The sequence below is a fragment of the Salarias fasciatus genome, chromosome 4 (assembly GCF_902148845.1).
Source record: "Salarias fasciatus chromosome 4, fSalaFa1.1, whole genome shotgun sequence".
In the NCBI taxonomy this organism is placed as follows: domain Eukaryota; kingdom Metazoa; phylum Chordata; class Actinopteri; order Blenniiformes; family Blenniidae; genus Salarias; species Salarias fasciatus.
Window position 1 is genome coordinate 18,551,529 of NC_043748.1, and position 23,900 is coordinate 18,575,428.

The 23,900-nt window shown below is 43.9% G+C and overlaps 1 protein-coding gene across 8 annotated transcripts in view; it reads left to right on the top strand.

The window, feature by feature from the left end:
• Positions 1-23,900, top strand: part of caskin1 (CASK interacting protein 1) — a 97,772-nt gene that overhangs the window by 65,984 nt on the left and 7,888 nt on the right. For 3 of the 8 annotated variants that reach the window (XM_030089864.1, XM_030089867.1, XM_030089870.1), the window contains exons 5-15: positions 2,780-2,875; positions 2,969-3,099; positions 4,797-4,905; positions 6,248-6,356; positions 8,265-8,377; positions 11,576-11,693; positions 14,349-14,597; positions 18,273-18,377; positions 19,153-19,271; positions 21,723-21,804; positions 22,215-22,324. In XM_030089864.1, the coding sequence (XP_029945724.1) occupies positions 2,780-2,875; positions 2,969-3,099; positions 4,797-4,905; positions 6,248-6,356; positions 8,265-8,377; positions 11,576-11,693; positions 14,349-14,597; positions 18,273-18,377; positions 19,153-19,271; positions 21,723-21,804; positions 22,215-22,324 (1,341 nt within the window). Of the gene's footprint in view, positions 1-2,779; positions 2,876-2,968; positions 3,100-4,796; positions 4,906-6,247; positions 6,357-8,264; positions 8,378-11,575; positions 11,694-14,348; positions 14,598-18,272; positions 18,378-19,152; positions 19,272-21,584; positions 21,646-21,722; positions 21,805-22,214; positions 22,325-23,900 lie in introns of all 8 variants that reach the window. The other 5 variants (XM_030089866.1, XM_030089865.1, XM_030089871.1 and 2 more) reach the window with 5 other exon arrangements.

Below are 23,900 nucleotides of genomic sequence, written 5' to 3' on the forward strand. Positions count from 1 at the left end.
TTAATGGTTTATTAACAACATTTTCTGTTGTTTTTTTTCTACTTTAATGAATTCTTTAGTCATTTTTTAAATAATAGCTCTCAGTACATTGTGCAGCATGAAGCCTTCAATGTATTGAGGTCAAGGTAAAACTTTATTCTCCTTTATTTTCCCAGAGGTGCAATTTGTAGTCGAGCAGTGAGACATACACGCACTAACACTTATTTAGCAGACCTGTGGCGGCTGGAATCAAAGTGTCTGCATGATGGAGAACAGTTGAGCGTACTTTGTGCAGTAAAGAGAGAGAAGAATTAAAAAAGCCAGTATCAGCTGGCTAAAGTCAAAGCAGCCAAACAGAAGTGGCTAAATGACGAAGCGGACCGGTTGACTGGTGGTTGAGTCACTCTGGTGTTTACGGCGTCTGTGCGCGAGCCAGCTCCACCTCCTGCGATGAGTCTCGTCTCCAGACCACGGCTGTCAAACTCGTTTTACTTCAGGGGCCACAAACAGCGCAGCTTCGTCTCGAATGGACTGAACTGATGAAATCGCGTCACGATCACCTAGAAATTCAAGCTGAAGTTGTAGTTTTCTCCATCAGGTTCGCAGCTTCCTCCCTGCTGCTGTTTGTCTTCTGAATAAGTCTCAGTTCACTCCAGACGTTTTTATTATGAGCATTACGATTTACTTCACTATTGGGAGCCCACCTTGTGTTTGTTCCTTATTTATGTTTTTTCCCAGGCATCCTGCTCTTAACACACTTTTTATTGGCGTCGTGAAACTTAAACTCAACCTAACTGATTCAGATAAAAGCCTTTGTTGTTAACGTAACTTTATTGTTGTGTTTTCCATCTAAACTTGATTTTGTCTTGGAATTTTATTCTTCGCGCTTCACAAGGTCTCAAACTGGACGATGATAAATGAATCAAATGAAGCCGACGTAGAGTTTTCTAATTTAATTCCACACAAATGAGCTTTTCTCAGTTGAACATCACACCGATTGTCGTACTGTAATAGTCACAGAATTGTTGTTTTCTTTATTTTCCCACACACTCTGCTGTATTGTTCATCCCACAAATCCATATTATTGGAGAAATATTCAGACTTTCTAAAGAAATATTGGCAAGAAGATTTGTTGAAAAAAACAGTAATATTTACCAAATTATCATTTTATGTATGATGAATGATATATCATTGAGCAGATCAATGACTTAACCCCATAGTTTCTTAATTTCTACAGATAAAATTAACATCATCTGCACAAAACAGAGTTCCAAGGTATTAAAAAAAAAAAAAATCTTTTGAACCATGAGCGAGACTTAGAAATCAGAGCATTAAAACTGAAAGTCATCCAGACTTTCTCCACATCAGCATTGTCTCGGTGCTTCCTAAACAAGCTGCTAATGATCTGTTTGTAGTGAGGAATAACGAAGATTATTTTGACGCTATTTTTATGATGAATGCATCGAGAAACCTGCCTTTCAGGTTGTTCCCACTTTCTTAGCTCAACCTTGTTTGGGCCGTTTCTGCGTCTTCATTTGGGAAACGCTGAAAACGTAGCTAGCATTGTAGTGCGCTGTCGGGTTTTTTTTTTTTGCGATGAAACATCACACACGCATGCAGAGAACAATGCACTAGAAATATTAACAACAGCAAGTACACAGACAATTTCATGGACAAAGTTCTATTGTTTTTCTGGGTGACTGTGAAAAAATAAAAATGCATTTTCAGCAAATCCAATCACCGATGTCAAGTGAACACACCCTCCAGTCACAAGGAAAACTTCACCTTTTCACTGGAAATCCTTGTTATAAACGTATTTATTACAGCTCTGAAACTTTTTCGCTCAAATTTTGTTTTTCTCCACTAATACCAAAGATCAACTTCAGTCGATTCAACAGTAACCTGCCGGTTTTTTTGGGAGATGATAGAGTTTTTAGAGACAAACCAGCCGCATTAAAAAGAAAAAAAAAAAGAGGCTTTACCCATCAAGACAGAAAAGATGTTGGGGGGGAAAAACACTGCAGAGCTGCTGCTTTTGCCAAAGAGACAACAATGAAATATAGAGGCGTCAGTCCAGCAGGCAGCGCAGCCCGGAGGAGAGAGGAGCCGAGCGCCGCCGCTGAAGAACCACTGCTTCCATTTGATTAAATATCCATGATTTATACAGACTAACAAACTGGCGGCAGAAGCTCTAATCCGCAGCTGCTCCCACTGCACCCAGAGAAAATTAATAGAAAAATTAGGAAAACTGAGGCAGACCGCGGACGGGAAAAATGAATCATTTAACATCATCGCGAAAGATAGAAAGGAGCTGTTTTTATCTGAAACAAGGGACTCTTACGAGATGTGTCCTTCTCATTTGTTCCATTTTTTTTTTTTTTTGGTGCATTAAAAGAACAAAGCACAATGATATTGTTCCTTCTTTGGGGAAGTTGAATCCTCCAAACTAAATGTGAACCAATCAATTTACAACTTTTGAAAAATTATTGATTCGTTGTGGTCAAAGGTCATCGTTACAGTTTCCGCTTTTAGTCCACTCATCAAAATGTCCCTGAACAAGACCCCAAACCCCAAGTTTCCCTCCCGACAGCACGGCCGTGTCAACAGGTGGAGGCGGCGGATGGTGTAAAGTGCATTGAGACCGCCGAAGCTGTGAAAATGCTACGATCCGGGGAAACTCCCATTTAACCTTTATTACCCCAGTCTGGACAAACGTCAGCGCAAACTGCACCCTGACCGGCTGCCGTGCGCTCCTTCGTCCGTGCTCATGTGTTTGTGTGTCGGTTGTTGTCGCCTCCAGTCGGAGATGCTGCTGCAGCACCAGTCCAACCCGTGCATCGTGGACAACGCCGGGAAAACCCCGCTGGACCTGGCCTGTGAGTTCGGCAGAGTTGGGGTAAGGAGCCGTTAACGTTTCGCTACTCGTCAGAATAAACAGAGTCCACGGGAAACTACGAGTTGTTGTGTTTCTGTGGATGTGTGTGAGCAGGTGGTGCAGCTGCTGCTGTCCAGCAACATGTGCGCGGCTTTGCTGGAGCCCAAGAAAGGAGACACCACCGACCCCAACGGGACGTCTCCGCTCCACCTGGCCGCCAAGAACGGACACATAGACATCATCAGGTACCTGCACACACACCTGCTGGAGCTGGGAGTATTGTTCCGCACGACCACACGGTGCAGGAGATATCAATATATAGAGACAGGATTGGAACAGAACGACAGGGAGGCGAGGACAATGGAACCGACGTTTCTCCATGAAGTGAGAGCCGACGCATCAGTCACTTGCTCCTAAATACATTTTTCGAGACAGCTGAGGTGACGGCGGACCCGCACAGCGTTCCACTCCGTCAAGCTAAATGTCAAATCATTACCAGCTCATCTCAGCACGGATCTGCATCCGACTTATGTTTCTGTTTCCTTGGAAAGAATAAAAAAACAAAAAACAAAAAAAGTGGACTGACTCGCCACCAACGCCCCTCCTCATCCATCTCAGCTCCTAAAGTAACTTGTAGCGTCATGTGTCTGTGCGGACGTTTCCTCGCCGCTCTGTCCTGTCGGGCGAGGAGAAGCAGAAGGACAGTGAAGGATGAGGACGAGCCGGGGAGGGAGGGGTGGTGGCGGTGGGGTGGGGTGGGGTGGAGGGATGGGGGGGGTAGGAGTGGGGCAGAATGGAGATGGAGTGTGAGAATAAAGCCTGTCATAGTTGATAGAGCTGGGCATACCTCTCTAAAAGCAACGCTGATAAATGACGCTCATTAGCTGTGGTCAGCAGTCTGTGGAGGACTCACACACATGCACACACACGCGCGCACACACACACACACACACACACAGTGAGTGAGGAGAGTTGAATACGTGTTTGGCAGGAAACTTTTTCTCCGACTGTTACTTTATTGGGGAAGCTGATGACTCTCTTTACCTGCTCATCTAGATTGAACTCTCTCGTCATTGCTTTCTGTCCCAGGTTATTACGTATTCATGGTGCGGTTTGTCCAGTTTTTCTTCTTTCCTCTGACTTCTGAACATCCGATTCCATCAAAACGAGAGATACTGACATTTTTCCAAATTTTAAAATCGAACACACTTTCTCAGCTCATCCCACAAATGTGCGTTCCTTACATTAGTGGAACTATTTAAAAGTGGAAATAAACAGGCTTTCCTTATTGCTAAGAAGAGTTTTTCTCCGTCGACACAGTGTTTTCAAAGAGTTACACCTTGGGAGTTTTTTTCAAAAAGTTGTGTTTTCAGTGGCTCGAAGCAACGTTGTCTTGTAAACGGACCCCCAAAGCACAGTGAAAGTTTTCAGTTTTCACTTGAAATTGTAAAAACGAGCCTGACCCACCTTGAAAAACTGGATTTCACGCCCCAGATCTACACCAGATAATCTGCTGTTCCAGCTTTAAAACTGTTAAACTGAATCAACATTCAGACTTTTTGATCTGCTTTTTCTTTCAGCTAAGAGAAAATTCCTACAACTGCTTCATGCAGACAGATTTTCTTTTCCTGGCATGAGCAGAACTAAATTTAGTCACTTAAGTGGGTTAAATTTGCTTCACTTGAGTAGTTGTAGCCGTTCGTTTTATCTCAGAAGTACGTAACAGAACCCTGATATTACATTTAATATTAACGTGATCACAAAACACTTTCCTTCTCTGCATCCTGATATCAGATCTTTTACACCTCTCACTTCCTCCTCTCTGAGAAGCGTTCAGCTTTCTGACTCTTTCTCTCCCTCTCCTGGTGTCTGTCTCTTTCTCTCTCTCTCTCTCTCTCTCTCTTTGGTTTTCCTTGCTGCTCTCTCGCCCCGCCTGCCGCAGGCTGCTGATCCAGGCCGGCATCGACATCAACCGGCAGACCAAAGCGGGCACGGCGCTGCACGAAGCGGCGCTCTGCGGGAAGACCGAGGCCGTCAGGCTCCTGCTGGAAGTACGTGGAAATCCATTTCCAAGTGATTTATTGACAGAGAAAAGGAGTTGACTCTTGTATTTTCAACAGGCTGGAAGTCAGAAGCACCAAAATCTAAATCAGAAAGTGGCGCGGACGCGCTCAAAGCTTCATGAGAATCAGCCAAACATGTTTCATGATTCATCATCATCAGACGCATCCTGGACCGTTAGCATGAGAAAGATATATTGGAGTTTCAGTAGCGCAGCTCTCGCTGTTTATTTCGACAAGACTGGCATCAACTGATGAATCCATTTCCATAAGGGGTGAAATTTATTCCCACACGCCCGATTCAGTTGTTTTGAGATGAACATAATCCTTGATCTTTCTTTAAATAACACATTCAACCTCATGTTCGGTGGAAGGGAATGTAAGGTCAGTTCAAATGGGAGAGTTTTTTTTGGAAGAGGGATTTAATTCTTTAAGCAGAAGCTCCAGAGGAGGAGGCGGCGGCGGCGGCCGGCTGTCAGTCATCCTCCGTTCGGCCTTCAGATCTCATTAACAGAGCAGCTGCAGCACAGTTAACACGGGGAGAAATATTCCCAGGAATCCCTTCTCCAACCGCCGCCAAGCTCGCCGCCTGTTTACGAGTGGATGCGGAAAATCCCTCAAATGCCATGTGATCAGTTAAAGGTAGGCTCATTCGAAAGAGCCGCCAGGCTTATGAAAACAAGGGAGGCCATACGTTTTAATGATAACTGTGTGAGGAAAAGATTTTTTTTTCTTTTTTCACTTTGAGGCGATGAAAGATTTGGCCCGGAAGCGTCTTCAGACCGAATCCATCTTTCTTCATTCGGTCCACATTTGATTCAGCAGATTTGCGCTTCCCTCCCTCTTCTTGAGGTTGTAATTAGCAAAAGAGCCGCAGGAAATCAGAGTTATTTTCTGCTGGCGTCACGGCGGTAAATTATCGCGTCCCCGAGCCGTTCCATCAGCGTTTACCGAGCGGGATTTATGAGTTTTAACTTAATGGCTGCTGTGTGTTTTGGAGTTTTATGCCTCGGTGTCGGTGACAGCTGCGAGCCGGAGGCACCGCGCTTTCGGGTTCCCTCTGTCCTTTTCTTGTTAATGTAATATTTCTGCGTCGCCTGGAGGGACCGACTTCAGCTCTGGCACCGACTCTCACACACACTCAGAGATGAAGTGATCAAACAGGAAGTCGACTGTGAACGTTAGCATGGATGCAAATAATCAGCACGATGAGCTTCGTATGAAGGTGTTGTTATTGAGCTGCACATCTTCAGGGCCTCTTTCTCCACTTGTTGAAATATTAGACGAAACGTTGGTTTTCAGGACGCTGAGCGGACTCGCTGTGTCTTTACAGAGTGGAATCAACGCCGCCGTGAGGAACACGTACAGCCAGACGGCTCTGGACATCGTCTACCAGTTCACCGCAACGCAGGCCAGCAGGGAGATCAAGCAGCTGCTGAGGGGTAGGAGGGAAGGAGGGATGGAGGGAGGATGGAGGGATGGAGGGAAGGAAGGGAGAGAAGGAGAGATGGAGGGGGGTAGAAAGGAGGGAAGGAAGGGAGGGATGGAGCAGGAAAGGGGGTATGGAGGAATGGAAGGGAGGAGGGAGGGATTTAAGGATGGAGAGATGGAAGGAAGGGGAGGGAAGGGCAGAGAGAGGAGGAAAGGAGAGATGGAGGGAGGGGAAGGGGGATGGAGGGAAGGAAGGAAGAGAAGGATGGAGGGAAGGAAGGAAGGGAGGGATGGAGGGAAGGAAGGGAGGGAGGGATGGAGGAAAGGAAGGAAGGGAAGGATGGAGGGAAGGAAGGAAGGGATGGAGGGTAGGAACGAAGGATGGGGAAAGGAGGGATGGAGGGAGGAAGGAACGAAGGATGGGGAAAGGAAGGATGGAGGGAGGAAGGAACGAAGGATGGGGAAAGGAGGGATGGAAGGAGGAAAGTGATGGAGGGAGGGAAGGAGGAATAAAGGGAGGATGGGGAAAGGAGGAATGGAGGGAGGGAGGGAAGGACGGAGGAAAGGAAGAATGGAGGGAGGGAAGGAAGGATGGAGGAATGAAGGGAGGGAACAAAAGAAGGAATGAAGGGAAGAAAGGAATGAGGCAAGGAGGGATGGAGGGTAGGAAGGAAGGAGGGGTGGAGCTTAGGAGGGAATGAAGGAAGGAAGGAAGGAAGGAGGAATGAGGGAAGGAAGGATGGAGATTAGGAGGGAAGAACAAATGAAGCGAAGGAGGGAACATGGGAAGGAAGGAAAAAGGGATGATCGATAGAAAGGGAGTGAGGGCGGGTTGAATGGGGGCATGATTAATGAATGGGTGAAGGATGGAGGGATGAACAACTGAAGTTTATTCTTTTATCAGACGTTCAGTCTCTTCTTCCGTAGCTCATAGTTCTTCCATATCAACAGAAAGTAAAGATGTTTTCTTTGTCTCTAATAGAAATGATCCACTTTATGTTAAATGTGAAGCTCTTATCGATCATTTGTCTGAAAACTGTTGAGATCAGAAATATTGACCCTGTTGTGTGAAGTCGGGGCTCTGCAGGCTTTGTGGTCGAAACAGACAGTTTATCCTTTAATATTGATGTAAAATTATTATAATAATGTCAAATTTACACACTTTATAAAGTTTGTGATTCAGGTTTTCTACACACAAAAACTATGTTTAAGTTGAAACCTTGGAATAGAATAGCAGATACTTTTTCAACCTACTGTATGTTGGGAGTTTCACTTCTTTTATTTATTTATTTTTTTCTAAATTCCCTTTTAGCCTTTTTAACTCTTTAAGATATCCTGGCTGTTATTTTTTTCCCTTTAAGATATTTCTCACTATTGTGACTATTATTTTTTTTTTAATTTTTTAGTTAAGTTAGCCTGTATCATACCTTTAAACCTTGTCTAAACCATTTTTTTTTAGCTTATTTTTAGCTTGAAACATGACTTTTTTGCATGACTTCAAGTAAATGAATGTGTCCAAGTCTCTAATTTCCTGTGAATCTCTCCTTTCTTTAGATTTGATCATGGTTTTCTGACTTCAGATACTCATTTATCGTCTTGTAGAGAAAGGAAGTGTGCAGGCGACACAGATTGTCGTTATTGAACTGTTCCTTTACGTAAATCTCATATATTTCATCTTAAACTGTTGGATAAGTGTTGGCTTTAATAAACTTTGTTGTGCGAATAAGATAAAAATTAATTATTTAAGAAAAGAACTGGCTCCAAAGCCTTGCAGAGCTCCGACTTCTTCATTTTACTGATGCTTATCTAAAAAAAGAGAGAAATCACTCTGATGGTTTGGATGTATTTAGGAGTGTCCATGACAGTGAAATCTCTTTCAGGAGAAGAATAATTCCTGAATATATCTGCTTAATGTTCAGGGTTTCTTTGCCTCCCAGATGCCTCAGCAGCTCTTCAGGTTCGAGCTCTGAAAGATTACTGCAACAACTACGACCTGACCAGCCTCAACATCAAAGCAGGGGACGTCATTACGGTAACACACACACACACACACACACACACACATACACAAATACACATAAATGCATTTAATGGACACCCACCGATCAGGTATTGACTAGTATCATAGTTATGGAAGTTCATTTCAGGGAGGATTTTTAGATTCAAGGACGAGAAAAAAGGTCAAAAGTTGTTTTATGTTCAAAAATATTTAATTATTTGGAGGAGAACTGATGTTTGATAACACGTTATAGTACTGGTATGCATGGTTTTTGACTGCCATGTCAAGGGCGAAGGGCAGAGATCATTTGGAGGTTTCAAACCAAATTCTTAAAGAGAGCTGGAGAAAGTACCAGCTTGTGGTTAAAACTGAGAAAACTAAATACTTTTCAGAGTTGATCGCCAACAGTGTCAGCAAACCTCGTGTGCTTTTTAATACCATTAATTCAGTAGTCAATCCGAATCCCTCCACTGTATTGGAAATGAGAAAAGCAACATATGAAGAGTTCCTTTCCTTTTTTAACGAGAAGGTTGCTGCTATAAGGGCCAATATATCTCCTCCGTCATTTTGTGTCTCTGAGGCCTCTGAGTGCCCTGCTGTGTTCAGCCATTTTGAGCCTGTCCCACTGTCGGTTCTTTCAGGGATAGTAAACAAACTTAAAGCCTCTTCTAGCCCTACAGACCCTGTCCCACCTCGAGAGGTATGGGACACCATTGGCTCCTTTGTTCGGGAGATAATTAATAGCAGTTTGTTATAGCAGCTGTTCTTGAACCTCTGCTTAAAAAGCCTGGCCTAGATCCTTTGGTTTTAGCAAATTATCGTCCAATTTCCAAACTCCTTCTGGTTTTAAAGATATTGGAGAAATGTGTGCTTGCCCAATTGCAACTTTTTTTAGATGCAAGTGACATGTTAGACCCTTTCCAGTCGGGATACAAAGCATTTCATTGTACAGAGTCTGCACTTCTTAAGGTTTTTAATGATCTGTTCTTAATAACTGATGCTGGCAACTCTGCCATTTTGGTGCTTTTAGACCTGACTGCTGCTTTTGACACAGTAGACCATGCAACTCTTTTATCTCGCTTGGAAAACTGTGTGGATGTCAGGGGGACTGCTTTAAAGTGGTTTGAATCTTACCTGGGTGGGAGGTCCTTCTCTGTGAAGCTTGGGGACTCCAGCTCTTCTTCTGCTCCTCTGCACTGCGGAGTCCCCCAAGGTTCTGTTTTAGGCCCAATTCTTTTTGCCCTGTACCTCCTCCCACTCAGGGAGATCTTCAGAAAGCATGGCATGGCTTACTATTTTTACGCCGATGACTGCCAGATTTATATGCCCATCACCAAAACCAGCCACTGCCCCCCGAGACCCCTCCTCCACTGTATTGGTGACGTCAAGGCTTGGTTAGCCCAAATTGTTTTAAAACTGAAAAAGGGAAAAACTGAGATCGTTTTATTCGGCACTTCCCTCATTGACTTGGGACCCCTCCAAAATCATTTGTGTCCCAAAGTCACCAGCCTTGGCGTCACCATTGACAGCGATTTTAAACTTGATAAACAGGTCGATGCGGTTTTAAAATTGAGCTTTTATCACCTTCGTCTTTTATCTGAGGTAAAACCTTTTTATCTTTTAATCTTCTTGAACAAGTCGTGCATGCGTGTATTTCTTCTCGTCTGGACTACTGTAACGCGGCTTTACACCGGTATAGCCAAAAATGCACTGTCGCGGTTGCAGTTAGTCCAGAACTCTGCGGCACGACTTTTAACAGGGGCCAGAAAGCGCGAACATATCACCCCAATTTTGGCGTCTTTGCTCTGGCTCCCTGTTCATTTTAGGATTGATTTTAAGATCCTTTTGTTTGTTTCTAAAGCTTTGAATGGACTGGCCCCTCAATACATCACCGACTGCCTCCAGATTTGCACTCCAGCCGCGCTCTGAAGTCCGAGGGCCAGTCCCAGCTCGTGGTGCCTAAGACGAGTCTTAAAACTAGAGGGGACAGGGCCTTTGCTGTGGTTGGTCCTAAACTCTGAAACGCTTTGCCCCACCATGTCCGAACAGCCCCCACTGTGGACTGCTTTAAGTGTCGTCTTAAGGCCCACTTTTATTCTTTGGCTTTTAATGCCACATGAGTTGTGTGGTCCTCTGTGTCTTTTCATTTATTTTTATCTTATTTATTATTTTATTTCAAGTTTTTTATTTTATGTTTTATTCATTTTGTGGTTTTATTCTTTGTATTTGTCTTTATTTTGTTGTTCTTGTGCAGCACTTTGGAGACATTTGTCTATTTTAAAATGTGCTTTATAGATAAAGTGGATTGGATTGGATTGGATTGCCATAATGACAATTCACTAGCATATAATATATTATTCTGCATTCCACATAATTCACTTTAATCCAGAAAAAATAACAATCTGCTGTGGGGTTTTTTGTACAAATTTATGTTAATCCATATATGTGAGACTAGATGAGAATAAATCTTTTGAATTAGACGAAACAAACCAGGTCAGGCCATTTAGTTCACATGATCACATTTTTGCATTTTTGGGCCTAAGTTTTGATTGTGTCAAGAATCTGTCATGATATTCCCTTTTTTTTCCAAGAGATTGACTTTTCAAAGCCGATAAACTGCAGACAAATTGATATTTAAGATTTTTAATAAATGATTGAAGTCTCGCGCAGGTAAACATTTCCTGCTTATTCTCCTGTCTTACTCTAGAGGGCGCTCTGGGATGAGATGAGATGAATTAAAAACATTTTTTATTTTGTTTTTATTCGTCACTCGTCTCCAGGTTGCAGATTATTAAGTTCACCTCGCGCTTGAAGGGTGAGCAGGTATTTTAAACGGTCCCAGCCTCCCTCATTTACTACAAATATACTCGACAGAAACATGTATTCTCTGGCTGTATCGCAGTCCGCCCACCAATCATGAATATTTATGAGCGCTTCTGCAACCCGTAGTTTTTTTTTTCTGTTTTGTTTTTTACAGTAGCCAAGCCGTGCGATGCTTTTCTGCTTCAGGGTCTGAATGAGCGATTTGGCTCCGCTGCAGACTGACTCAGGGGATTTAAGACAGCGCCAAGCAGCGTTTCCCTTTTTCAGTTTGACAGAAAAGTATTTTTCACTCAAGCATTTAAAAAAAAAAAAAAAAAAAAAAAAATCCTCTATTAATAATTCCAAATTATATTAATCAACCAAACCAAAGTGAGACTTTTGAGTGGGTTGAACTTGATTTTGTGGCAGGTTTTGGAGCAGCACCCCGACGGCCGCTGGAAAGGCTGTATCCATGACAACCGGACGGGAAACGACCGCGTGGGCTACTTCCCGTCCACCATGGTGGAGGTCATCAGCAAGCGCACAGGTGCGTTCTGGGAAATCGTTGTCGGGGTTAAACGCAGGAGAGGAGATAGAAGAAGAAGAGGAGAAAAGAGATAGAGCTGCTTATTGAAACGGACGGCGGTGAAAATGTGCTCAGTCATTAACCGAGTTAAAGCGGGAATTTCGTTTCCTCCAAGTCACACGCCGGCGCAGAAAGCCTGCGCGAGTCGTCCAGCTTCGCCAAACAGCGACTTTCATCCCCACATTTCCCACAGTGCTGCGCATTCACCCAAATGAAAAAAAAAACACCTTTGTAGAGTTTGGGTAAATGATGCCAACACTGTCGGGTAATGAGCACATGCACACACACATCAGAGTCATCCACATACATCCGAGCCATTTGATCTCATTGCTTTCACTTAGCATTAGCGCCTCATTTTTTTAATAGCAACGATAAATTTGAGAATACTGTCTCCATTTTCAGTTAAACTATATCACATCAGGCTGAACAGCAGAATCCTTAAATCAAAGATTCTGCTTTATTCCAGATGAGGGTTTGTGTTCTTTATTCATCCTCGACATCAGTTTTATGGGGGTCAAAACTCTGAATTACCAGACAATATGTCAGACATGGAGCAGTATCCGCATTTAAAGCCATTATCAACACGGTGAGCTTTTAATCTGCTGGGCGACTCCTGCGGATCACATTCAGATCATGATCCGAGTGTGACCGCACAGCCGCAGAGAGGCTGGGAGGCTTTTAGCTGATCTGTGGGTGTCGATCTGTCGGCCTGCCGGTTCCGTCTGTCCATCTGTATGTCTCCCTGTAGTACACTACCTGTCTGCCCGTCTCTGTCCGGACGTCTCTATGTTTGTGTTCACACATTTTCACTCACTTACCTCCATCCTGGCTCATCTTTTCTTTGACTTGTTATCTTGTTTATCTTTTTTTCCTCCACATACTTCATTTAGAGACATGTAACCTGCTTCAGATCATGGCTGCTGCTGCTGCTGCTGCTGCTGCCACCCTCGTGCACTGCGTTGCATTGCAGCTGCAGGCAGTGGTGGACTGTATGTAGCAGTGCAAAAAGAAACAGCTGGAGCATGCACACACACACACACACACACACACACACACACACACACACACACACACACACACACTGAAGGCTGCAGCAGCTGTTGTAGTGAGTAAGTTTCATTTATTCAGCTGTTTTCCATGAATTTTTAATTGTCCTCTTTCAGCAGACGTACTTCCTCAGAGAGAGTATTTTTCCAGTCCTGACAAGACGAGAACGTCCTGTAGAGAGAAGATGAACGAGACAAAACAGGACAAGTCATAGATAACAAAACGAGGTTAGAACCAGTCCTAGTAGGACAAGACAAGATTAGACCAGAGGAAATGAACAAGACACGACCAAACAGGACAAGACTAGAGTAGACGACACCCGTCCCAACCAAGCTGGTCAAGATGAGATGGAGCAGGACAAGAAGGGATTCCACCAGATCTGATAAGTCGAGACAAGATTAGATCAGGCTGAACAAGACGGCTCAAGACAATATTAGATTATTCTTTCATCACCGATCAATAATGAAATCCACAGCTTCCAAACACAGCAGACAAGAGACAATTAATGCATAGCAATTAGACAGATTTTCCAATGATGCAAATGACGCTAACAGGATACAGAAGATTCTTTGGTTCATTTGTTAGTTACCTGCAGTATCAACATGCTAATGTTGCTAACGTTGCTGCAGCTGGGTTGAAATTCCCTTCAGAGCAGATCGGAAAACACGACATTCGTTCAGTTATCACATGCTTCGTGTGCTTCTTCTTTCTGCATCTTGGTAGAATCTTCTTGATTCCTGAGATGTAACGAAAGCTTTCTGGCATTTGTGCTGCTTGGACGCCATAAATGGTTTCCCGCCAGCTGCGCTGGTGAATGTCGCCGCTGTGCACGTTCTATAACTTGCATAATTTTACTTTTATTAGTCTCCATTACTTAAAACAAACACAGTAAAGAAAATGCATATCATTAGAATTTATACATTTATTCATTAAAAGGAAAAAAACTCTGGACTAAAGGTGACAGAATAGATTTATTTTCGTTGTCGTTTGTCTGCCCAGAATCAGTTTTTCAGCGTGTCGAGGCTCCAGAGGCCAGCAGAGAGGTAACAGTGTATCTGTTGTCATTTGTACCTTCACAGCATATTTAAGCAGCAGCGACACTGAAGACTACGATAATGTCACCGTGTTGTGTATTTTTTCCAAACTTCTCACGGGTCGCTTCACATTTTCTACTTCCTAACTAAAAAAAACCCACCGATTCAAACTCAGGGCAGAAACAGATCAGTCATATTTTGACCATCCATCTACATGAACCCACACGTCTCTCTTCACCGACGCCCACGTTTACTCGTCCCTCTCTCCATCGTCCTTCTCCGTCCTCCACCTTCTTCTCCACCTTTCCTCTCGGTTTGCTTTCTTACTTCAGTCTTTGTTTTTAAATTTTCTTTCCTTTTTCCTCCCCTCCTTCTTTTCTTACGTGTAATTCTCTGTTTTGTCGTTTGTTGTCTGTCACGTGGCGGTGGCTCACTTGTCGGCTGGTTGTGTGTGTGTGCGCGTGTGTGTGTGTGTGTGTGTGTGTGTGTGTGTGTGTGTGTGTGTGTGTGTGTCGTCACGGTGGGTGTTATCTAGGTTTGGCCAGCACAGTCATTTGCACTCAACAGTTTCAAAAGATACCGCTGGTTGCCCCGGCGACGGTTGCCCCTGCCAACGCGGTAGTCAACGGCAACGACACCTCGTTCCATCAGATCCATATCCTGCCTCCACCGCCTCCTCCTCCTCCACCACATTCCCATCAGCCACTGCTTCCACTTTTCACTTCCTTTGGCTATAACAGGTCGCCCGTGACAAGCCCACAGGGAGACACACCCACTGCCCCAGGTACACGCCCACTTTTCATTATTATTATTATTATTATTATTATTATTATTATTACAAAACTTCAAGGGATGCTTTCCTCTGATGGACAAATTAACTCCTCATTGGTCATGTACGATTCAGATCGGTGTGTTTTATCATGTTTTTCCTAAAGAAGGCATCCATTGACGTTTTCTCTTCTGGATCATTATTTGTGTAACTTTATATGTTGCTCACACTGTCTAACTTTTGTTTTCTTCTTGTTGCTGTTGTCATCCTCATCATACCGAGAGTCAGAAGTCGGCTTTTGGAGTTTTAGAGGAGGGATGATTTATCAATACACTCGGGATGTTACTAAATGGTTTCTAAACATTTCAGTCCTCCAGGATTCACAGATAAAAGTCGAAATATGAAACTTCACTTGACTTTTCAAATGACCTGAAAATGAGGTCCATTCCTGTTCCAGGCAGAAGAAGATGTTTTTAAGTGAAAACTGGAATCCTGGATAATTTCAGACCGCTTTCACAGTCAGCAGCAGCAGTAAAAGCCGCTTCCACATGGGGAGTCTAACCATAAAGCAGAGTTCATGAGAAAAACTCGTCAAGAAAAACCTGAAACTCACGTATCTCAGAAAAAATATAGTTATAATGGTATGTATGTAGGATTACAGGATTTAAAGTAAACATTGGAATGTACCTAATATGATCAGTTCATTATTCTAAGAGGTCACTTTAAAACGAGTGAAGCACATGAAGGTCAGACAAATAACACTATCATAGATCACAATTCAAGCCAAGTTTTAAATAAATTAAAACATGTGCTGAAATATGAGAGGAATTAAAAAGTAAAACTAATCAGTCTCTGGTTTTTACCATTCTTCAGATTAGAAACTAAATAGAAAAAATGTAAATGCTGACTACAGTCCAGCTGAACAGATGAAGGATGCCAGCAGCCGTTGAAGCGCTGCTGCAGACGTGAGGTTGTGACGCAGCGTCACTGCAGCTTAGCCGTCAGATTTAAACCTTCACCTGAGTTGCGCCTCAGTTTACCGTCTCAGTTCCCTGTTTTCTATTTTTTGTTTGGATTATGTATAATTTCTCCCTTCTTTTCCCCTCCTCCCTCCTGCTCCCCCCTGCCAGTTACTCTCTATTCAGACACACCTCAGACACAAACCCCCTTCATCATCTCACCGGTTTCTGTTCTGTCCTGTGTGTCTCGTCACGTCCGATCATCTCAGCGCCATTTTTTTACCCATGTGTGTGAAAACTTTGTGATTCCTGAGTTTAAAGAGAGAGAGCGAGAGAGAGAGAGAAAGATGTCCTCAGTCGGCCTGGAAGAGGCGGGGAAGCACAGTTTAGTCGTTTACAGCAACACCAGTGAGCTTCGGTTTGGAGAACATTTGTCCTCAGTAATGAGCCGAGATGCCGTTTTAATGAGACTTAAGTGTGTCAGAGCTGCTCCAGCATTAATGAACGGGTGATATTTTCTGTCTCGCTGCTGAATAAGACATTGCATCTGGAGTTACGCCAATATATATTCTCAACTTCTACTCCCAGGGAGTCTCTGCATAAAGATTTGGAAATGTCAAGGCGCAGATGCATTGTTGAGAAAATGTCACCTACGGTTTTTATTTTATTTATTTGTTTTTGGGTTTTTTTGGGGGTTTTTTTTGCAGGTAAGGTTTGACTACACACGTTTTTTTTTTTGCTGAATAAAACCTTTTCCTGTCATGCAGTCATGTCCCAGATCGTGAGCGCAGCTCCTTCCTGTGGGCACAGAAAATTATTTGTCCAAACGGCCACAAGAAGGAGCTGTGCCATCACATGACAGCAAAGGGAGAATTCTACTGTTTCTGTGTGTGTGTGTGTATGTGTGTGTGTGTGTGTGTTTCTCCGGAGCACCGTTAGTCACATATAAACCATTAATAAACCCTCATCAGGCTGGTTATAATGGTTTATGACGCTCTCCGAATGCACTACAGCAGCCTCATTCTGAAAAAAAAAACAAAAAAACAACCCACATATATAATCACACACAATGGATGCATTATATATGTATGTGTATGTACATGACGGCACATACTGTGTGTGTATATACACAGGTATTCATGTTACGGATTAATTTATGTACTCTCGGTATATAAATGTTTTCATATATATCTATATGCTGTATTTTTTTCTGTGTGTGTTTGAGAGAGTGAGAGGATGGCGTGGCGTGGATGCAACTCAAAATCCTCCCTTATCTGCCTGGACTCGACCACCCCTCCCTCCTACTGCCCCTCCTGCACCTCCTCAAACAGGAGCTTGGGATAATTTAATTAACCTCGCTGCACCTTTTCCTTTCTAAAAATATCAGGTCGGGATGATTACATTTTAAAAGCGACGGCGAGCTCGAGTCGGAAACCCTGCAGTTTGCAGTACTTCAAACCTTGACGGAGCGCTCACCGAAACACTTTTAGACTGAGGGTGTTCATCTCTTTAAAAGCTGAATTTCGATGTAAATAAAGTGAAATCTGTTAGAAAGCATGAAAAAAAAAAATCACCTCATTTTTCACAATTTATAGCTGAAAGAGAGAAAAAATAGGATCAAAGTAAGAAGTTTGATCCGTAAGACTTCACAAAACATCAGTAAAGTTACATTACAAGGTGCCAGAGCCCTGCACACGCTGAGCATTTCTCAAGTTTTAAGAAACTAAAAAGAATGATCAAATTGCCATACATAGGTATTTGTCTTAAAAACCTTCAAGGACTCAAATGTTCCAAATTTTTGGAACTATATCATAAATAAATTAAATCTGAAGGATGATTAAGTCTTTTTTTGGATTTTACCATCATACCACCTTTAAAAGAACGTTTAATGATCATTTTTGACTTCGACTTATCCGTCCTGTTTTGATTATTTTAGCAATAAATATGTGTCGGTGAAGCTTAAAGCACCTCAACTGTTAAAGAACGTTTTTATTCTAATGAAAGGGTTAATGGAATATGTCACTGTTCTCTTGGCACCTACATTTTTATTTCAAGTTATTGACAAGATTTGTGACTTTAAAAAAAAAAAAAAAATCTTGTCTATTGATTAAAAGAGGATTATCGAATCTAAAAAGAAGCGGCTACGTTAAAGCTGCTCCTAAAAATGTAAAAATGTTTGACATGAAGGGAGGTCACCAATAGTAATGAAACTACATGTAGTTTTCTTTTATAGTATTATTTTTATTTAGAAATCACGTATATTCAGTAAATACTCAAAATCATTAATTCTGTAAGTTTAACAAAAACAAGCCCAAACAAACGTAACCAGATAAAGAAACAAATATTTTTTGAATAATCTGGTTGCCCTTAATGTGAATGTAAGTATTAATTAGAGTAGTTTAAAGGTTTTTTTGATTGACTTACCGAGTTAGCTGCAAACTAATTTTCATGAGCCTCATAAATTTGAGTTTTTTTCTTATAGTAGAGAGAAAAAAAGAAGTGAATATTTGAATTTGGACACAAGAGAATACAATATCAAAACAAACTCTTACACCTTACTCCAGCTTATAGTGCTGCAGACTTTGTCGCGCTGCCCCCTTGTGGTCCAACAAGCCTAAATTACCCAAATCCTGCAGCTTCGGTCAAAGGAGAGATTTGTCGGAGCTTCAGTTGAGTTTCCTGGGCCACTTCTGGGTCGGCTAGCGGCTAACAGTGGTGTTCTGTGTTGAAGGTTGCCGCGGCTCAGAGGCAAGTCCTCACAGTTCTCCCACCCCGTCCAGCGGGCCCCATGGAGGCTCCAACGAAGAGATCTGGGTACTGCGCAAGCCCGTGGCAGGTAACTAAGCCGCGCTGCGCAGAGACCTCAAACCCCGACCGACTCCTCCGGGTCCGACCGGGGGTCAAACAGTATCTGACAAACTCTGCCCACCTGTTTGCAAACGACCCCCACCCGCCCCCCCCAGAACGACACCCAGCTTGCTTTGTCAGTCACCGTTTGGAGGCTCAGATACTCTTTGACCCGCTCCTGACAGTCTCCTCCCATGTCCTGCTTCCCCCTCCATCCGAAGCTCAACTCCGAGGCCTTCTGTGTAGGACTGCAGCCATCTGCATCGGTCCACAGTCTGTGTGTGCGTGTGCGTGTGCGTGTGTGTGTGTTTCCAAGTGCGCGTGTGGAAAGATTGAGAACAAGAGGTGTGTGTGTGTGTGTGTGTGTGTGTGTGTGTGTGTGTGTGTGTGTGTGTGAAAGCGAGAGGCGCGTCTTTCTTCCACTTTTGTGTTTGTCACTCAGCCGTCTGTCGCCCCGTTTTGTCCGTCCCGTCCATCCGACCACATGCTGCCAGTGCATTTCAACGGAGAGTCAACGCCTCGGGCCACGATGCTTTGGATCCCGGCTAAACCACTCTGTGTGTGTGTGTGTGCGTGTGTGTGTGTGTGTGTGCGCGCGTGTGTGTGTATGCATCCATTTGTTTGTTGCATGTATGCATTGTGGTGTATGGACGAAAAAATATCGACATGCTCTGTTTGGGCGGTTGCATGCATGCGCGAATGCATGTGTGTGCGTGCGTGCGTGCGTGCGTGCGTGCGTGCGTGTTTGTGTGTGTGTGTTGCAGGTGGGGACCGCAGCAGCGTTGGCAGCTCGGGCAGTGTGACCAGCGTTCGGTCTTCGGGCAGTGGTCAGAGCGCCGGCAGCGCCGCTCACATCCTCCACGCTCAGGCCGAAGGAGTGAAGGTGACTGCGCCGCCGCTTCTCCACCTCCTAACGCCGGCTCAAACCCAGTTTTCAGAGTGAATAATCAAACATTAATCACCAAACTTTCACTTGGCGTGAGACTCGGGCGGGTTTCACTTTGATCTCCTGGGTTTAGACTTTTAAAAACGGCACTAAATTATTTTTAAAAAGTCATTTGACATTAACAAAAGATGACAACAAAAGATTAGCTTAAATAATTACGACATAAGGAGCATAAAGATGCATCCTGATCTGAGGAAGATGCTTCTATTAAATTTTATTGGCTGAACTTCAAAGCACCGGCTTCGATGTTGCTGCCAGCAAAGTTGACAGCACATCCTGGGTAAAATATTGCACCGCGGAGGTTTTACTGCTGATCATCAGCCAGCTGCACATCAGATGCTCCCTGCAGGTGTCCTGTTAGGAAACTGCAGGTGAGCCACTTTGTGGAGTCCTGAACCGTCCACGCAGCGAAACTGTGCAGGCCTCACTGACGGAGAGCCACCCCTCATTGCTGCCAGTCGCTGGAAGCTTCAGGGTCCAGATTTAAATGTGATTAATGCAGCAGCGGCAGTGAGCCAACGGCGGAGTTTCTGTCAGCGATCGATGGATCTTCCCCATGGTGAAGCACGGTGGAGGCAGCATCATGATGTTGGGCTGCCTGATTGCTGAATCGCAAAATCTTTCTGATGCATCACTGTATCACTCAGGGTTATATCAGGGTGGCTGTTCACTCACTGAAGCTTAACAAGCAGCCATCACAATATGGCCACTCAGAGGTTGCTGGTTCTCAAAGTGCAGTGGGAGAAATTTGTGGATTATTGGGGGTAAAACCTTTATTGATCCGGTAAGTTTTTTTGGGTGTTTGAAACAATTTACCCTGAAACTCTTCATAAGGTAACCCAACATGCTTAAAAATCTTTCTTTTAAATTTTTGTACCTCTGAATTGCTCCTCTCATATTTAACTTTTTTTTCTATGAGAAAATTCCTGGCCAGCACTCACCTGCAACACAACAATTGTTTGGCAAATTGATAGTATGTAAAAGATGGATGAAACTTGCGCAATGTCACCCATAGCGTTCTGAAACCCTGCTTTGCGGATTTGAGCAGGACGTCTCCACATCGAACATTTGAAACTGGATGTAAATGTGATTGGTCGAGCCTGTCATGTGACCGCATTACGTGGACGGAGGAGGTGCTGTGATAGGGCAAGTCATAAAATAAAATCAACAGATGATTTATATGAAAATCAGAGTCTGGTCAAGCCAACATGATGTTGGAACCTCGTGTTAGAGACCGAAACATCTTTTGAAACCGGGCGCTTTATATGCTTATTTGCACTCTGAATTTCAACATTTTTGAATGGGTTAAATTGGGAATTGTGCGCTTTTTGACACCAACATTGCTGGAATTTCCCTTGAATTACAACTTTTCTGCACTTCAGCTTTGGCTTCACTTTTCACCAGCGGCGGTTGCCGCTTTGTTTGGCCACTTGAATAAACTTAATGTTAACAGATAATGATCACATATTTTATGTGCGTGTAGAAATGGCCCCAGATCTGGAAGAACCACTGAAGGCCTGATTGAGTATGATATTCTGCGTACTTTGAGTTAACGCGAGTTTTTAGAAGTGATAAACTCAGGTATGACACCATGAGGGACAATCCTGTGCAAGCAATAGTCCTAAAATCAGAGTTTTATGTGTATCAATGAATTTTTATGCAAAAACAATCTGCTGGAAGTTATTTTGTTTTCGTGGTTAATCTTTACGGTGCTCTGAGCACCAGTATTGTGAAAAAACTCAATCTCAGAGACACAATAGACAAAGTCTTTTCTATTTTGTCCTTCGGATAAATTAAGAGGTTCCGAAAACATTTCAAGACCTAAAAAGAGGCACAACAAGCGCTCCGTTTCAGCGACATTTCCAAATGAAAGTGCCACACTTTCATTGCATTTTGACGTCCGTTATAGTGTTTTGTTCTTGTTTTTGTGGAAACCGACATCGTTTTCATAACGTCGGCATGTAGACATGAAACTTTTCTGAAATTAAAATACAAAAACGATGAGTTTTCACTTGAAATCTCGTGTAAACAGGTCAAAAGACAAACCTTACAATAAAGTCCACAAATAAAAGTCGTGAGGGGACAGCTGACGAAATGTCTCGTCACTGACGTGCGCCAAATTTTTCATAAACAATTACAAATAATACCGCGTTTTATGCACAAGCCTCCAGTAGATCTTTCAAGCAGGTCAGACACTCGGTTTGCTCTGTTTCTCTCGTAACAACTTGTGGTAATATGTTGTGTTTTCAGCTCGTTCCACTGCCCGCAAGTGGTCCCAAAGTAAATGACTGGTCTTTTAATGCAGCGAAATGTAAGTGGCTGCTCGCCCCTTCACGTGAATGCGCTGCATGTGCTGAAGGATCTGTGTGTCTGTCTGTGTGTTCGTAGCTTCTTGCCACAGTCTTGTCCCAGTCTGCCAAAGCTAAGGAGCACCTGCTGGAGCAGTCCAAGTCTGTGGAGCAGCCTGCAGGTAAACCAGCGGCTGTTTGTGTGTCTCTCCGTGGCATGAATCACACCGTGCTGTTCTGAAACTGGGGGCGGTGAGGGGGGAAGGCGGGGGAAATAACCAAGACCAAAGAAATCAGAGAAGAAGGAGAAGAAATGGGTAATTTCTTTTCTCAAAAATGTCATCATATCACTCGTGTGCACACACACACACTCAGATCTTGGCTTGTTCGGCAGACAGATGGCCAAGGCAGGGGATGTAGGAGGAAGTGAAGAATGCTGGGATTGGTTAGGAAGGCTGGGAAGCCAGGCTGTGATTGGTTGTTGGTCAAAGTGGAAGCCAACAGGAGGAGGAGGGCAGAGGTCAGATCACTGCCCGAACTTCCGCTAGGATGGGACGACGGCCTGTAACCGATGGTATCTCCCCCCCGACAGGCTCCGCCGCCTCCTCGCGGACGTCCAGCCAATCGGGCTGCCCACTGCACGAAGCGCCGCCTTACGAAGCCACGGCAACCAGGAAGGGGGAGGTGCCGGGCGAAGGGAAGGTAGGACCGTCCCAAAGTCCTCCCCACAGAGTCGGTCTTTTCCTCCAAACACACACATGAGTCATACACACACACACACACATGCGGACACTGTCAGCTTCAGTGTGATGACAATATAGCTCCTCAGTCGCTTCAACCACAACACTCTATCACACTCTCTCTCACACACACACGCACACACACACGATTGGAGATGTCCCAGCGGTTCCTCTCGCAGCTGGCCTCGTCCGTGCTGCGCGTGTTCGGATGCAGCCACGACACGGTGAGTGTGTGAGTGTGTGGAGGGGGAATCTTGTGCGTGAGAGGCGACGCCGTCCTCTGCTGATCGGTTACCTGCTCTCCATCGTTTCCACTCCGTTCAGTTGCAGCTCGACTCTCTCTCTCTCTCTCCCTCTCTCTCTCGCTCGCTCGCCCTCTCTCTTCCATTGCAGTATTTTGCTTCTTTTGCCTCCACGCTGATGGTTAGTTCACCTCAGGCAAGAACGGCAGTTAGCATATCAACTTGTGTGTGTGTATGTGTGTTTGTGCGCTGGCAGGTGCCCAGCAGTGTGCACAGCGTGGGTGGACTAGTTTGGCTGAAAAAGTGTGAAATCTGAGCTTACACCATGTACAATAAGCTGTCATGTACTCTACAGCCCCTGTGCTTGAGTGTGTGTGTTTAAGTTCATGTATCATTGTTTCATGAGCGCAGGGAGCATATTCACGTAGCAGGTGGTTGTGAGCGTCGCTCGCCTCCAGTGTATGTATGTAGACATGGGTGTGTGTGTGTGTGTGTGTGTGTGTGCGTCGATGACCATCTGCTTGTTAGCTTGAGTCCCGATTAATCTGCGCTTCTCGATGGGAAGGCTAACGGAGAGGAGGGTGGAGGACGAGAGTCTTCAGGAATAGAAAGCAGAAAACGCGGGTCAGAGCCGAGGTGGGAGCTGGAAGAGAAACGGCGTGTGGGAAGAAATCATGCAGCGGTTTTTACAACTGCTCCTTTCTCTTCTGTCTTATTAGCATTCAAGTGCAGGATGTTGCTGCAAATCAAGTAAAATAGATCACCGAGACAAGAAAACCTGCACAGCACCTTAGCATTCAAATAGAAACTTCATCCGAAGCTTATTTGATAGAATATATCTTGACGTGTGAGAAGTTCTGTTGACGTCGTACAGGGTGATTTTAGTTTTTTGTTGTTGTTGTCGTGATTTTAGTTAATTTAACAAAACTTGTGCAACTGGCATAACCTGCCAGGGTTAGCATGAAACTGACACGGCACATTGGTTAAACTATATTTAGGCTTTTTAAGGGCGCACTGTGATGAATCACATTATCGTTAATGTTGTCACAGAAAACATATTATTAAAGATCTGAATTTTGTTAACAGCTTAAAGAGAACCTGCTCGTTAAGGGTAAATTGTCATTAAAAGCAAATATGCGATCATTTATTCTTAGTTTTCAGAGGTTATGCTGTGTTGTTTGTACTTAAAACGCTCAGTTTTTTTTCTCTTAATGCAGCCAGTCGCAGCTGTTTCACCTTCCTGACCGTAGCCTGGTTTCCTCTCCAGGGCCGGGAAGAGCTGACAGTCAGTTATGA